The sequence below is a fragment of the Mastigoproctus giganteus genome, chromosome 4, assembly GCF_048544385.1.
Source record: "Mastigoproctus giganteus isolate SK-2022 chromosome 4, ASM4854438v1, whole genome shotgun sequence".
NCBI classification, from domain to species: Eukaryota; Metazoa; Arthropoda; class Arachnida; order Uropygi; family Thelyphonidae; genus Mastigoproctus; species Mastigoproctus giganteus.
In genome coordinates, this window is record NC_143578.1 from 217,941,331 (window position 1) to 217,958,250 (window position 16,920).

General features: G+C 36.8%; 1 protein-coding gene across 2 annotated transcripts in view; it reads right to left on the reverse strand.

Annotated features, from left to right (window-relative positions):
* Nucleotides 1-485: 485 nt before the first annotated feature.
* The window catches only part of LOC150087408 (BTB/POZ domain-containing protein KCTD9), a 100,610-nt gene continuing 84,175 nt past the window's right edge, over nucleotides 486-16,920 (reverse strand). For both annotated transcript variants that reach the window (XM_090372048.1, XM_090372049.1), the window contains exon 11: nucleotides 486-718. In XM_090372048.1, the coding sequence (XP_090228174.1) occupies nucleotides 602-718 (117 nt within the window). In that variant the 3' untranslated portion in view covers nucleotides 486-601. The remainder of the gene's footprint in view (nucleotides 719-16,920) is intronic.

Consider the following 16,920-nt stretch of genomic DNA (forward strand, 5'->3'; position numbering starts at 1 on the left):
TCATCTAGATAAATAGGCACCCAATGCTACTGACATAGCAAGCCACTGACAGAGCCTCTATTTACATGGATTCTTTGGATTTTTACCAATCATGTTTTTTAAAATCTGGACAAAACTCAAAGCGGACAAATGCCAAGTCCAGAGGTTGCTGGTTTGGATATTTTACGTTGGTTCTTTGGATCAATGTAGTAAATTGTAATAATAATGCTGCTAAAAAATAATATTAGTACCCTTATTATGAGAAGAGGTTAAGTGTGCACATGTATGTATCTTGAGGAACAAATGTTCATATACTAATATTCAAGAATATTCAAATACAATACAGGAGTTCAAGATAGTTCACACTGCCACTACTACTATATTAATTATTATATTTCAGTGAGAAAAATTGTAATTATTTACACATTTGTTTACACACATTAAATTAATATGATACCAAAAAAAGTTTCTTTAGTTGACAGACTGTTTTTGTCCAAATAAGTACGCTTCATTTAAATAAAAACGTGGATAACAACGGTTTTATAACATTATAATACATAAATAAATTAATGAAAAAACATGTAATTGGTGGTATTTAAGATATATATACAGGAGTTTAAAGTTAACGAATTGCTTGAGACATGTGAAGTGGTGTAAGCATTAGTTCAAATGCGGTATCCTTAAGGTTGGCACCACGGAGATTTGCTTCATGTAAATCACTTCCAGATAAGTCACAATTCTGAAAAAAGAAAGTGAAACCATGAAAAATTTTCAAACCAGTTTTAAGCCATGTGCACACTAATTTATGATGCATATTTTTAGATTCATAGGATAAGATAAAACTAAAATGAATAAAAATATAATTACTCATATAGATAACTTCATAAGAGAAAATATGAATACAACGGTAAACTTCTCACTAGTTAAATATACCAAAACTGTGCTTAATTTGATAACTTGTATAAATCACAATGCAAAAAAAAAAAAAAAAAAAAAGTTTTGAATGTTTTCTAATCCTTTTAATTTTTAAAAAACACAAAGAAAAAAAAATAATGAAGTAATATTTCCAAAACAATATTAATCATAAAATCATTCAGAAGTGAAATATTTTTCTTAGTAAAGTTATAGTTTGTAGATAGTTATCTCTATTAAAAGGTTTTGGGCAGTGATAACTATCTACAAACTTTACTAAGAAAAAATGTGGATATGTCACTAAGACTATTGTAGAAAAAAATAACACTAATTTTACCCTGAAATTAAAGCAGCAAATTAATGAGGTAATCAGGTTTGTACTTGGCAAGATGTGATTCTGATACTTAAGTACCAAGCCACCCTACAATAAATTAAAAAAAGAATCATAAAAACAAAAACAAAGTAAAGTGTCACTGATACTTTACTTTGTTTGTGCAAATACACAATTGTCCACCTAGAGAGACAGCACTTTCACAAACAGAATAAACAAAATAAAACAAAGATAGAGAACCCACAAGCACTACTTCTTCAGTGAAAATTAGTGCTGGTGAATTCTAAAAGGATCATATTTCCAACTTTGACATTTTGTTTTCCACCGAAATGTCAAAGGATGTCCCTATATGATCCAAATACAAAATAGAAGGTAAGAAACAAGTAGTTGTTTGTTATTTTTTATTTTGTATCTGGACATTTATGGACATCTAAAAGAAGTGCTCTTCTTTAAAATATTGTTAGCAAGAGGTATTGTTTTACATGGTTGGAAAACAACTAGTATTAGGAGTGGGGGATACACAGATTAATTGTTTAATGGCAGCCATAAAAAGAAGTAAAACTGATTCTTGAAGCACTTCCATTGGAATATACAGCTGCCTGGAAAACAAGGTGTGGAGTGATTACAAGGCCTGCTGGATGTCCTAATGGGACAGGAAAATATATGGGCTGTAATAGAGTTACTAAGAGCACAAAGAAGCACACTTATACCTGCTTATACACAGTAAATAAATTTGATGACATTGGTTGTCTTGGTTATGTTGATGATGTTGATTAAGTCTTGAAACACAGATATTATAGGATTATCAGAAACTTTATGCTATTCAGACAGAGAGGACATAGAATTTGAATATGGTGAGTCAAACATATATACAGGAAGCACAGAGAGCAGAAGGGGAGAGGGAGTTATGCTTTTTGGTAACACTTTTTCTGCTGACTTTTCTAATGACCTTTTTGGCCTAAAATTGAAACCCATGGGATTGAGTTAATCTGAATTGAAAAGGGCAGAGACATTTTTGGGCTTTCTTCTTACTATGACTGAATTAATCAATCTCCGGTGAAGGTTACTGAACAAAAATATCCAGTTTTTCTTCTGTAAAACCAAAATAAAAAGTAGGGTGGTTCCCCCTCCATGTCATATTTGCGTGAGGAAGCAATGAATGTATCAAGAAGCAAATAGAATCTAAAACAGTAACACTGAATTGACAATGGGCTGCTAATGTAATACTGAGTCAATCTCTATGATGTAAACACTGGGAAAATAAAAATGAGAGTGGGAATATGTTACAGGCTGAATGCTTGTGATGAGTATAGTGAACAGACAAATAAATATAGTATACAGACAAAGAGACTGAACCAACAAATCAGAATGCCTCATGGGGAATTTTAACTTTCCAGATAGTGATTGGAACTTGTGGGTTGGTTGCTTACACAGCAGCAGAACACGTCTAGATTTTATATGCTAGCATGTCATAGAGAGCAACAAGAAAAGGCAATACTTTTGATCTGATTAAGAGCAGTGACTCTTCGTGCATTAAGAATTTTCAGGTAAAAGGAACCATCAAGTGGCAAGGTCACAGAGCAATGATTTCGGATGTAAAGATATAACTATTGTCAACAAAAACAGGGAAGGAATTTTGATTTCAATGCTCTTAATTTTTAAATTCTTTTCAGTGGGACCAACTGATGTTCACAAATGAAAATACTAAACAGGAGGTGTTCAGGGAAGTACTGAAGCCACTAAGTTTTTTATACAACTAAGAGATTTTGTTCAAAATTTAAACCAAAATATATGTCAGACAAACTGATGAATCTTAGTGGCAGTGAAAAAAAAATGCATTAGATGATTATAGAGGCCAGAAAAGCCTACAATAAGTATAAACTGGTTTAAAATCAAGTTACTAAGGGGGGGGGGGGTCGGGCATGTTAAGGCAGATTACAAGAAGTCTTTTTTTAAGGATGTGAAGAAAAGTGGCAAAGATATCTTTCCTTTTCTTATGCTAACACTAAAAGGAAAGGGAAGAACCACATTGGTCCTCTCGATATGAATGGAATAACTATAAAGATCCTGTTCAGGTTGATGAGAGTCTGAATAATTATTTTGCATTTATATTTACATGTAAAGAAATTTAAACACGTGGGGATGGATGTACACTTAATTCTAACTGAGAGCTAAATGATTTCATGCTGCTAGAGGGGGAGAGTAGAAATTTCTGAAGCTAAAGGTAACTAAAACACCTAATGCTGATGGAATCTAACAAATTATATTAAAAAAAGCAGCAAAAGAGGTAAGCAAACCCTAATCCTTAGGCATAAGTATGACCTTACATTCAGATTAGGTCCTACGAGACAGGAGATTAGGATATTCATGTAAGGTAGTAGTAGTAGTGGCATGTGATGCAAGAAAGCAAGTGTATGAGCTTAGGCAGCATCAGCCAAAAAAAAATTCACACAACCATTCCCTCTAAATGTTTGTCCAGTTTCTCCTTAAATTTATTTAACCTATCAACTTCCACAACGACAGATGGAAGTTTGTTCCAGCAATTAACCATGCGCTGGCTAAAGGCAAATTTCCACACATCTGTTCTACATCTGTCTTTTCTTAATTTGAATTTATGCCCTCTTAGGTTCGTAATCTGAACAAGTGGAAGAATCCCATAAGAATTCAGCATGCTCAACCCATTCAAGGCCTTACAACCTCAATCAGATCACCAGGCAGGTGCCTAGTCTCCAGCCACTGCAATTTGCAGAACTTAAGCCCCTCTTGGTAAGAGGAGCCCTTCATTCCCCTCTCCAATCTTGTTGCCCTTCTCTGTACATGCTGAAGCAAATCTACATCCTTCCTAAAATGAGGCCTCAAGACCTGTAAGCAGTACTTAAGGTGTGGCCTGACCATTGCCTTATACAGAGGGACAATCACCTCCTTTTCCCTGATAGCAAAATTCCTATATATCAATGACAAAACCCCATGACCTGCCCTGGCAGCATGTCTGCATTGCTCAGAAAACTTCATATCTGACTGCACAATTACTCCCAGGTCTTTTTCATTTTCTACCACCTTAAGTGTAGTACCCCACAGTTGGTACTTTTCTCTGGGGTTACTTCTACCCATATGCAGTACTTTGCATTTGTCAAGGTTAGTTGCCACTTCTCAGCCCATCTTCCCAAATTTTCTAGATCCTGTTGCAGTAGCACACTGCCATTACTGTCATTAACAACTCTGCCAACCTTTGTATTATCTGCACCCTTCAACACTAAGCCTGATATACCTTCATCAATATCATTGATAAATATACAAAACAACAGTGGACCAACACCAAATCCTGTGGGACTCCACTAATAACATTAGTCCATGAAGAGCAGCACCCATTGATTACCACCCTCTGTCTTCTCCCACTCAACCATCCTTTTATCCATTGTAGCAATTTACCCTTAATACCATTCTGCTCCAATTTGCACAGTAGTCTTCCATGCGCAACAGTGTCGAAAGCTTTCCTGAAATCCAAGTATATGATATCAAAATTATTTTTTGCATTCAGTTCATTTGTAACCACATCATAATAACCAATCAAAATTTGTCAGACAAGACTTTCCCTTAACAAACATTTCACCAATGCTGTGTCTGAATTATTGCTGCAGTCTTGTCTAGATGATCCTGCAATGCAACTTTAACCAGTGACTATTATTTTACCTGGAACAGAAGTTAAACTAACTGGTCTGTAATTACTCGTGTCACCCTTCGATCCCCCTTTGTGAATTGGGGATACATTTGCACATCTCCAGTCCATGGGAACCTCCCCTGATCTCTCATAATTATGGCTAAGGGTTTGCTTAGTTGATTTGTCACCTCCTTTAATATAACTGGATAGATCCCATCCACCCCAGGTGCCTTTCTTATGTTTAACTTCAACAATTGCTTCTCCACTTTGCTCTCAATTATTACAAAATCATTAAGCACCCTGATACAATTTTATAACCTTCTGTCATTTTCAAATCTTAATAACTCCTCCTGTGTGAATGTAGATGCAAAATACTCATTCAGTTTCTTTGCTGAATGAGTATTTTGCATCAACAACAGTCGATCATCAACAGTCAAACCATCGATATCAAGTGGACCAATCAGATTCATTCCCTTTCTTTTAGAGTTTATATAAGTAAAGAAATCCTTGCTGTTTTTCTTAGCATCCTTTGCCAAAGGTTTCTGGTAATCTGCCTTCGCCTGCCTAACCTCCTTTGTGACTTAATTAAAGACTAGCTTATATCTGCCATAGGCTTCTGTGTCGCCTGATAATTTATATGCATCCCATGCATTTTTCTTCTCTGTCACGAGTCTCATCAGTTCATTTGATAATCATTTAGGCCTAAACCTTGAACAATATTTCTTAATAGGTATGAAAGTTTTAGTAGCTTCCATGATTAATTCCTTGAATGCTTTCCACTTAGAATTTGCTGTTGGTAACATCATCAGTTGATACCACTGTACAGAATTTAAAAAAACTGTCTGAGACCACTGTACTCACCTTTATGGAAGCAAAAACCCTTTCCTTTGCCCCTGATGGTAATTATATCTTTAAGTAAATCTCACATCAGTACACTGTGATCACTGCCACCTAGTGGTTCCTTTATCTGCAAATTCTTAATACACAAATGATCACTGCTGATAACCAGATCAAGAGTATTACCCTCTCTGGTTGTGTCTCAAACATGATGCTGCAGAAAACAATTATCCAATAAATCCACTAAAGTCTTACTAGTGTGCGAGTGACCAATCTACAAGTTCCAGTCAATATCTGGGAAGTTAAAATCCCCTATTATAAGACATTCTGAAATACTAGTCCACTCTATTTTTCTGTACAATTGTGCATTGTACTCATTCAAGTCATTAGGCCTATAACACACTCCTACTCTTATTTTTGCTTTCGCAGTGCTTATGTCACACCAAACTGACTCAACAGTGCACTGCTGTTCATCTATATCAACTGGATGGACTTCTTTTGATTTTATGTTTTTCTTAATTAACAGCATAACATCTCCTTCCTTTCTATCCTGTCTATCCTTTCTGTACAGATTGTACTCTCCAATTCTGCATTCCTAATATCTGTGTGACACTACGTCTCTGATATCCCAACAATATCTGCCTTTGATGAATTGACCAACACTTCAAATTCATCAAATTTATTTACTATACTTCTAGCATTTGTATACGTGCACCCATTCTCATTCTTAGTTACCCTAACACATCCCATATACCCACCTGTTTCACGACTGCCATCAGTCCCTGAAACCCCCAGTACCCCTTGCTCTAGGCCGCTGCTTATTCTAATAGAAGTAATGCAAGAATCACCTTCACCTCTGCCTGCAGCTACTTTTAACCTTTCAGTCTGTGAATCCTCCAAGCTAGCAGTTTTCCAACCCACCTAACACTGCCTCAATAGCATCAGCAAATATGCTTGCACCCTTTCTATTTAAGTGTATCCCTTCCCTGTAGAAGCAGTCTCTCCTGTTAACAAGCACAGACCACACTGAAAAAAAATTCTATCCCTTGCCAAATTGATTGACAAGGCTCTCATCATTTACTTCCTCTTATCATGTCTGGGCAGAATTGCAGACACTTTCAAATTTAACCCTAACTCACAACTTTTTTGCAACATTGACCTGTACTTGTTAAGTAAATCTGCAGATCTCCTACTCTTAATGTCATTGGTGCAAATGTGTACAACAATATCACCTTTTGTGCCCTTAAAAGATGATATATGCTTTACAACATCATCAACTTTTGCCCCTGGCAGACATATCCTGGTCCTATTCCATCTATCCTTTTTACACAATATATTCCCCGTCTCCCTGACAACAGAGTCACCAACAATAACTAACTCCTGTGGGACCAGCACATTCTGCCTTGGAGATTACTGCTGTGTTGCCTGATGCCCACGAGTGAGCTCTGGCATTGAGTCCTGATAGATTAGATGATCTAGTTGATCCTGCAATGCTTCTTTAGCCAGTGATTCCATTATTTTCCCCAGAACACAAGTTAAACTAACATGTCTATAGTGATGTCCTACTAGATAATAGAATAGGATATATATGTATATATATATATATATATATACAGCAATACCCCACATAACACTGATAATTAGTACCAAAACTATTCCATGTAATGTGAAACTGTGCTAATTTAGGTATAATTATAATGACTTTTAACTGAATGCATACCAGAGAAACAGTCTATAAATAAACCTATAAACAATTTGCTTGATAGCCAATTAAAAGATTTTAAATAAAAAAAAATTGCAAAAATTTTTTTAATGAAAAGGTAACATCATGAGAGACGAGAAAAAAAGCTTTAAAAAAGGTGGTTCTTAATTTAGGTATTTCAATAATGAAGTCTGGTGAAGTTGTCTTTTCTTTTTCTTGGCGTTCAAGTCTTTGTAGCATCAAATCCCATCTTGTAAAATTTGCCATATCTTGATGGGTTCAACATTCGAATCTCCATTCATAATCGCCTCGCAGGCCATGTCAACCCCCCGAAAAACTTTCTCCAATCTTCTGTTGAAAATACTTTTTATGCCAATTCAGAATTGTTTTTCTCTTCTTCACATGCAGTTTGCTCATCAGTTTCGAGGAGTTGCACCATCTAAGTCACTTGCATGCAAGTCAATGCAGTCACACACACTGTGTCCAAAGTTTTGAATCTCAAGTCTTTTCCAATCTTCACAATGTCATTGGCAGTTGTCTGAACTTGCGATTCAAAACCAGTGAAATCATTTACCAAATGGGGCAAAACATGCTGCCAAAAGAATACATGTTGTTGGCAGTGATTTCTAGCCAAGATGCAGATATATTTTCGATCGTATTTAAAGGGGTAAAAAAAATGTGAAGTGAAAGGTTTGAAAAGCTGTCATGTCTTCTCAAAAACAAGATGAAATTAAGAATACTAAACACTGTTGCACGTTGCAGCTGACTGCCTGAGGGGAGCTATTGTCACATGTGCATGTGAGACAATAGAGTTGGCACCGCAGCATATTGTACCGTACCTAGGCTACGACAATGCAGCATATATATAGAGTATGTGTCTAGGCTATTGAATGAGTTTTAATAAGTACAGTAAATTTTTGACTTAAAAACTTAATTGAAAAGTGTGTTATAGTGAAACCCATGCTGTTTGAAGCCATGCTAAGCGAGGTATTGCTGTATAAAGAGAAAAGAGACTTAAAAGTATATCAGATGTGCAAATGGTTCTTCTATTCATTAAGGAGATCAAAGGGCACAGCAAGTAATTACAACAAGTAAGTATCTGCAAGTTTCATATCTGCAACAGAGAAAAATAATGGAGTGATTAACAAATTAATGCAGGATCATCTTAAAAGTAATGCATTTATATGGCAATCAGAGATTGGATTTGTTAAAAAGGGAGGTCTTTTCTGACCAATTTGATTAGCCTGATAAGGTTGCTGCCATGGCTAACTATGAAGCAGTCATAAAGGAATTGAATGTGAAAAATAATTTTGACATCATATACTTACATTTCAGTAAAGTCTATAATACCAGTACACTGCTGAACAACTGCTGTACAAATTGGGGCAAGTCACTGCTATGACTAAAGGGATGGTTGAGTGGCACAAGACAGAGTGATTATTAATGGTCACTACTCTTCATAGACTAATATTATGAGTGGGTTCCTCAGAGTTAGTGTGGTTTCCCTTAATTTTTCAATATTTATTAATGATATTAATGAAGGCATAAGGTTTAATACCTAATTCTGCTGATAATAGAAAGCTGGGTATAGTAGTCAAGTACAGTAATCAGGGTATACTACTCCAACAAGACCTGGATAAATTAGGCATATGGGCTGAAGGGCAGCAATTGAGGTTTAATAATAAATGCAAGATACTGCATTTCGATAGAATAATAAAACAACACAGAATAACAAACCATCTGTGTGGTATCACACACTCAAGGTTAAAAGTGAAAAAGACCTAGGGGTAACTGTACTGTACTGCCCAAGATGAATTTTTCTGAGCAGCACAAACTGGCTGCTAGGACAGCTCTTATGGGGGTTCTGTCAGAATCCCATAAGAACTGTCCTTAATATACAAGAATTTTGCCAACAGGGACAAGGAGGTGATTATTCTGTTGTACAAGAAAATGGTTAGGCTGCATCTTGAGTACTTTGTATTAGGTATGGAAGCCTCATTTTATTGAAATAGGTGCAGGTGGATTCATTGAAACAGGTGCAGAGAAGAGCAACACAATCAGTCAGGGAAACAAAAAAGAAGGGTACTCTTAGCAAGAAAGAGTTCAGTTTTGGAAATTAAATGGTCTAGAAACTTGGCACCTACTAGAAGACTTGATTAAAGTGTTTAAAACTTTAAATGGGTTAAGTAAATTAAATTCTGATAGCACATATACATAAGAGGACAAAAATTAAATTGGAAAAGGATAGTTGCAGGATAGTTGTCAGAAATCAGCTAGAGATTAATTGATTGCTGGAACAAATTTACATCTGGGGTTGTGGAAGTGGGTAGCCCAAATAAATTTAAAGGAGGATTGGACCAATATTTAAAAGGAATGGGCAAATGAAGCAGATAGCGTTTTTTTTTTTTTTTTTTTTTTTTTTTTTACGTGCATATGAACTTATTGTCTTCGCTGCCCGCTTGTCTGTCGGTAGGTAACAGAGAGACTCTCAGTGGACAAATTTTCAAGAAATGTTATGTTTAGGCATTTTAAAAGTATTTGTCAACCCACTCCAAATTTCATTCAAATTGGACTAATAGAAATCCAATAATTATTATTTCTTTTTTTCATACAATTTGTATGGAAAAAATAAATACATAGATTGTTATGTAAGACTCAAACACTATGTCACTAAGCAAGGTACAGCAATACCTCACTTAGCATGGCTTCAAACAGCACAGGTTTCACTATAACACGGTTTTCAGTTAAGTTTAAGTCGAAAATTTACTGTATGTATTAAAACTCATTCAATATCCTAGACATGTACTCTACAGATATTCTGCATTGTTGTAGCTAAGGTACATGTACATATATGCTTCAGTGCCAACTCTATTGTATCACATGCACCTGTGCCAATAGCTCCCCTCAGGCAGTCAGCGGCAATGTGCAAGTGTTCAGTATTTTTAATTCCATCCTGACGAGACGATGTGATAGCTTTTCAAACTTTTCATTTCACAATTTATTTTTTACTCCTTAAAATACAATCAAAAATATATTTGTCTTGGCTAGAAATCACTGCCAACAACATGTGTTCTGTTTGGCAGTATATTTTATCCCATTTGGCAAATGATTTCATTGGTTTTTAATCACAAATTCAGACAATTGCTAAAGACATTGTGAAGATTGGAAAATACTTGGGACACTGCCAAATGTATATGACTGTACTGACTCACATGCAAATGACTTAGATGATTCAACTCTCCTTGAAATTGACAAGCAAACTGAATATGAAGAGGAAACAGTTGTGAAGTGGATAATGCTTAAGTGGCACCAAAAGAATTTTAAACAGAAGAATTGGAGAAAGTTGAGTAGCTGACGAGGCTAGTAGGGGCCAGACGTGTTCAAAGCCGCTAAGTGGATTTTTATTATTTATTGATTTGAAATTATTGTTTTTCTAAAACTTTTGATTTTAATTTAGTAGTATAGCATTATTTTGTGATTTTCTGATTAATTTGGTGTACTTATTCTTTACTCGGCCTTGCAATTGCATAAAAGTATCGGTAAGGGTCATCATCATCATCAGCCATTTTCAATCCACTGCAGGATGAAGGCCTCTCCAGCAACTTTCCAGTTCCTTCTGTTTTGAGCACTGGCCATCCATTTACTACTCAAAAACTCATGAATTTCATCTATCCATCTCCGCCTTTGTCTTCCAGGTTTTCTTCTAGCTCCTCTTGGGTACCATTCTGTTATTTTCTTAGTCCATCTGTCATCATGTCTTCGAGCTATGTGTCCTGCCCAAGACCATTTTAGTCTTTAGTTTTGATAAGAATGTCCTTTACTTGAGTTTGCTGCCTAATCCATGTGTTTCTCTTCTTATCTAACAGTCTGATTCCCAATATAATTCGTTCCATTCTTCGCTGTGTAGTTCTTAGCTTCTCTTCCATTCTTTTGGTGAGTGCCCAAGTTTCACTTCCATAAGTCATGGTGGGGAGTATACATTGATTCATTATTTTACGTTTCAGACAAACTGGGATATTGCTCTTCAGTATGTGACTATATTTCCTGAATGCTATCCATCCAAAATTTATTCTTCTCTTGACTTCCAGCCATTTATCATTATTACAGCTAATAACTTGTCCCAGATAAGTATATGACTCCACCTTTTCAATTACTGCTCCTTCAATCATTATTTCCCTTTCTGTGGCATACTTGTTCATCATTACTTTTGTTTTAGCCATATTCATCTTTAGTCCAAAATCCTTACTAACTGTGCATAACTGATTAAGATTTTCCTCTAATTCTTTGGGATCGTGGCTTATGACCACAATGTCATCTGCAAATCGTAAATGGTTTAGGTACTCTCCGTTCACATTGACTCCTTTCTGCGACCAGTGTAATCTTCTGAAAGCTTCCTCAAGGGCAGCAGTAAACAGCTTCGGAGATATTGTGTCTCCTTGTCGAACTCCTTTCTCGATTTTAAATTTCCTACTGTCTTTGTCTAGTCTAATAAAGGATGTAGCACTCTCATATATTTTCTTCAAAATCATAATATATGGAGTATCTATGCCTTGTCTTTCTAGTGCCCGAAACATTGCCTTATGCTGTATGGAGTCAAATGCCTTTTCATAATCCACAAATGCCAGGCATAATGGTGTTTTATATTCATTTGCTTTCTCCATTAGCTGTGATATTACGTGAAGGTGATCCATAGTTGAGAATCCTGTCCTAAAGCCAGCTTGCTCTTTCGGTTGATTCTCATCAAGTATTCTTTCTAATCTGTTAGTAATGACCCTTGTGAACAACTTGTAGATTTGGGATAACAAGCTAATTGGTCTATAATTTCCAATTTCTGATTTATCTCCTTTCTTATGCAGCAAAACTATGATTGCATTATTCCACTGCTTAGGCATCACACCTTTTCGAATGCACTTTGTGAAGAGCCTTGCCAGTTTTTGTGTTATGTCTCTTCCTCCCAATTTTAACAATTCTACAGTAACTTCATCTTCCTCCGGGGCTTTCTGATTCTTCATTTTCTTCAATGCATGTTCTACCTCATCAGGAAGAATATGGGGTATGTCATATGTGTTGCTAATTTCCAATCCATCTTCCCCACTGCTGGCATCATTCCCTTGCTCCTTGTATAATTCTCTATAGTAGTCTTCTGCTATTTGAATTATGCCTTCTCTGCTGTTTATAAGTACACCATTGCTATTCTTCAGTTTCAGTATCATTTGTCTTTCTATATTACTGCTCATGGTTGCTGATTTAAATCCTTTGTTTTCCCTTAATGCTTGTTCTACTTTTCTTGTGTTAAATCTTCTTATGTCCTCTCTGAGTCTCTTTCTAATGGCTTTGCATAACTCAATATACTCAATTTTCTCCCTGTCAGTGTTTTTCTTGCTCTTCATTTGTCGTCTTTGGTTCATCATGACAAGTGTTTCTTGACTAATTTTTTCTTCTTTGGATTTCTGTTTCCCTATAGGTTTCTTGGGCTTTATCACTTTCAGAAAGTTGTAATATTCCTCGTCGATATCTTGGTCCTGAGCAGTCTGCAGAAGCTCAAACTTGTTCTTAAGTTCCAGTACATACTGCCTTTTCTCCTCCTCTGTTATTTCAAAGACCTTTGTATTATTTACTCGAGTCAGTTTTTTCCTTTACTACATCTATATCAAGTGTACATCTTACCATTCTGTGATCACTTCCAACTTTTTTTTTTTTTTTTTTTTTTTGATTTGGTAGTTGTTGGCGCATCGGCTTCTGTGGCCATATTGCACCTCCCAAGGTTTTTGCAGTACTTTGATCCAAGCCCGAGGCGGGAATCGAACCCGCGACCTTTGGGTTGCCGGGCAGGTACTTTACCCACTCGGCTAGCCCGGTCGGCATCACTTCCAACATTTACCTTATTCAGGACGGTAACATCATTCACAATATATATTCTGTTAGTGAGGATGAAGTCGATTTCATTAGTTGTTAATCCATTTGGACTCTTCCATGTCCACTTTCTGTTCACCCTTTTCTTGAAAAAAGTGTTCATTACTGACATTCCTTGAGATTCTGCAAATTCCACAAGTCTTTCACCTCTTTTATTTCTTTCACCAATTCCAAAATTTCCTATAGTTCCTCTTTCTGCACTGTTTTGCCTTTTTCCAACCTTAGCATTGAAGTCCCCCATAATAATAGTGTAGTGGGTTTTCTGCTCATCTAGAAGACTCTCAATTTCAGTGTACATTTCTTCAACCTCTTCATCATCATGGCTCGATGTTGGTGCATAAATCATTATAATCTTTAGCTTGTACCTCTTAGAAATCTTGAGTATTAATCTTGACACCATTGGTGATGTACTTTTGAATTCCAAAATGTTGTTTTTAAAATCTTTATGGACCAGAAACCCAACTCCACCTTCACTCCTTTCACTGTTTCCATTGGTGTACAGCAGATTTCCACTTGATAAACTTATAAGTGATTCATTTCTTCTTCTTGTTTCAGCCAATCGGTAAGGGTATCCACATGTTACAAGTCGCAACTCCGCTGAACGAGAAGTTTTTTTTTAGCCATATTTAGCCGCTTATTGAATAATTTTTACATCAAATTATTTTTTGTAAGTAGCTTATAGACCTAGTAAGGATCGTTAGTTTATTCTGAATTGAGACAGCGAGATTTGAAAGTTAATTAATACTTAAGTGTCCACAGATTACCGTTCGTAACTTACCGTCTTTGTCTTTGTCATACGATCGTTATATATCGAACCTAGATAGCGTTAGTATAGTATAGGTTATAATATTTTCAGTGATCGGTAAAATCTATTAAACCTGTTGAACTTCGTTGGCATTTAAATCGTACTTTTAACTAAATACATATACCGACTTATATTACAAACGTAACATAATTAATTAATACATAACTGATACGGAAGTTATATAAAGGGAACTCGGAGATAATTAATACTTGACACTAAAAAATATATATCCCGTTATAACTGTGTTGGGAGATAAGTTAGGGTTATAAACTGAAATTGAAATTTTATTTAAATTAAAAGAAATCATGACTCAGACCAGAGCAGCAAAACAAAAGGCTCAGGCTAATGGAAGTGCTGTGGCTCAGAGGAGAACCGAGGGGGGCAATTGCCTTCTGAATCACAGCCTTCTAAAATGCACAGCTTGCATAATGTTTGTCCCATTCAGGTACGGGATATGATATTGCCATGGGAGATGTCTTTGTGTGTGCGCGATACAAGGAGTGTATCGAAATCAGGCAACAACTCAGCATTCTTATGAGCCTATATGAGAGCTTGAAGGACAGGGTGGATGCCCTCGAAGGAACTAAATTGAGGGGCCCATCAATCTCTCAGCTGCCCACATCAACGCCAGAGCTTGCACTTGGTCGTCGCGCAACACAGCGGCAACCCCCAAGGCAGAATGCGCTGGTCCCAAAGGAACTAGTAATTGTTGGTGACTCTATTGTCAGGGAAACGGGGAACATGCTTTGTAAAAAGGATAGGTGGAACAGGACCAGGGTATGTCTGCCAGGGGCAAAGGTTGATGACGTTGTAGAGCAGATATCATCTTTTAAGGGCACAAAAGTTGATATAGTTGTACACATTGGCACTAATGATATCAAGAGTAGGAGACCGGCAGAATTGCTTAACAAGTACAGGTCACTGTTGAAAAAAAGCCGTGAAATACGGTTGAATTTGAAAGTGTCTGCAATTCTGCCCAGACATGATAGGAGGGAGTATATGATGAGAGCCTTGTCGATCAATTCGGCCCTGGAAAGATTGTGCAAGGCTCAAGGGGTAAAATTTTTTTCAGCCTGGACTGTACTTGTTAACCGGAGAGATTGCTTCTACAGGGATGGGATACACTTAAATAGAAAGGGTGCAAGAATATTTGCTGATGCTATCGAGGCAGTGTTAGGTGGGTCGGAAAACTGCTAGCTTGGGGGGAGACAAAGACGAATAGATTAACAGTAGCCACTGGCAGAGGTGAAAGAGATTCTTGCACTGCTTCTATTGGAATGAGCAGAAGCCTAAAAAACAAGATGCAGGATATTTCAGAGACTGCCGGGAGTCATTGCGGTACAAGTAAACACATGGGTTGTGTTAGGGTAGCTAAGAATAGAAATAGGTGCATGTATACTTGCGTGTACACCAATGATAGGAGTTTAGTAAATAAATTTGATGAATTTGAGGTATTGCTCAAAACATCAAAGGCAGATATTGTTGGGATATCAGAGACTTGGTGCCACACAGATATAAGGAATGCAGAACTGGAATTTGGGGAGTACAACGTCTACAGAAAGGATAGACTGGATAGGAAGGGAGGAGGGGTTATGCTATTAGTTAAGAAATACATAAAATCCAAGGAAGTGAAGCCAGTGGACATCGCTGGACAGTGCAGTGTCAAGTCAGTTTGGTGTGACATAAGCATTGGGAGATCAACATTGAGAGTAGGAGTGTGCTATAGGCCTAATGACTCTGATGAGTATAATAAGAAACTGTACAAGGAAATAGAGTGGGCCAGTAAATCAGAGAGTCTTATAATGGGAGATTTTAATTTCCCAGATATTGACTGGAATTTGGGGGCTGGTCATTCACACACTAGCAAGGCTTTTGTGGATTTATTGGATGATTGTTTTCTACATCAGCATGTTCAGGAGGCAACTAGAGGGAGGAATACTCTTGGTTTGATTATCAGCAGTGATTCTTCATGCATTAAGAATCTGCAGATAAATGAACCACTAGGTGGCAGTGATCACAGGGTGCTGAAGTGGGATTTACTCAAAGAGGTAACTACCATTAGGGGTAAAGGGAAGGGTTATTGCTTTCGTAAAGGCGACTATGATAGACTGAGACAGTATTTAAATTCTATACAGTGGGACCAACTGATGATGTTACCAGCAGCAAATGCAAAATGGGAAGCATTCAAAGAACTTATCTTGGAAGCTACTAGGCTTTACATACCAACTAAGAAATATTGTTCAAGGTTTCGGCCTAAATGGATGTCAGATGAACTGATGAGGCATATGGCAGAGAAGAAACATGCATGGGATTTATTCAAAGATTTACATACAAATTAACACATGACATAGAAGCCTATGATAGATACAAGTTGATCTGTAACCAAGTTACAAAGGAGGTTAGGCAGGCGAAGGCAGATTATGAGAAATCTTTGGCAAGGGATGCAAAGAAAAACAGCAAAGAGTTCTTTACTTATGTAAACTCTAGAAGGAAGGGGATGAATCAGATTGGTCCACTTGATATCGATGGGTCAACTGTTGATGATCCTGCTCAGGTAGCTAACAAACTAAATGAATATTTTGCATCGACATTCACACATGAGGAGTTATTTAGCAAGGGGAAAGCCAGAGGTGTATTCAACTCTAGCAGTAAGCTAGAGAATCTTGTAATAACTGAGAGTAAAGTGGAGGAGAAATTGTTGAAGATAAACACAAGAAAGGCACCCGGGGTGGATGGGATCTATCCAGTTATATTAAAGGAGGCAGCAAAGGAAGTAAGCAAAC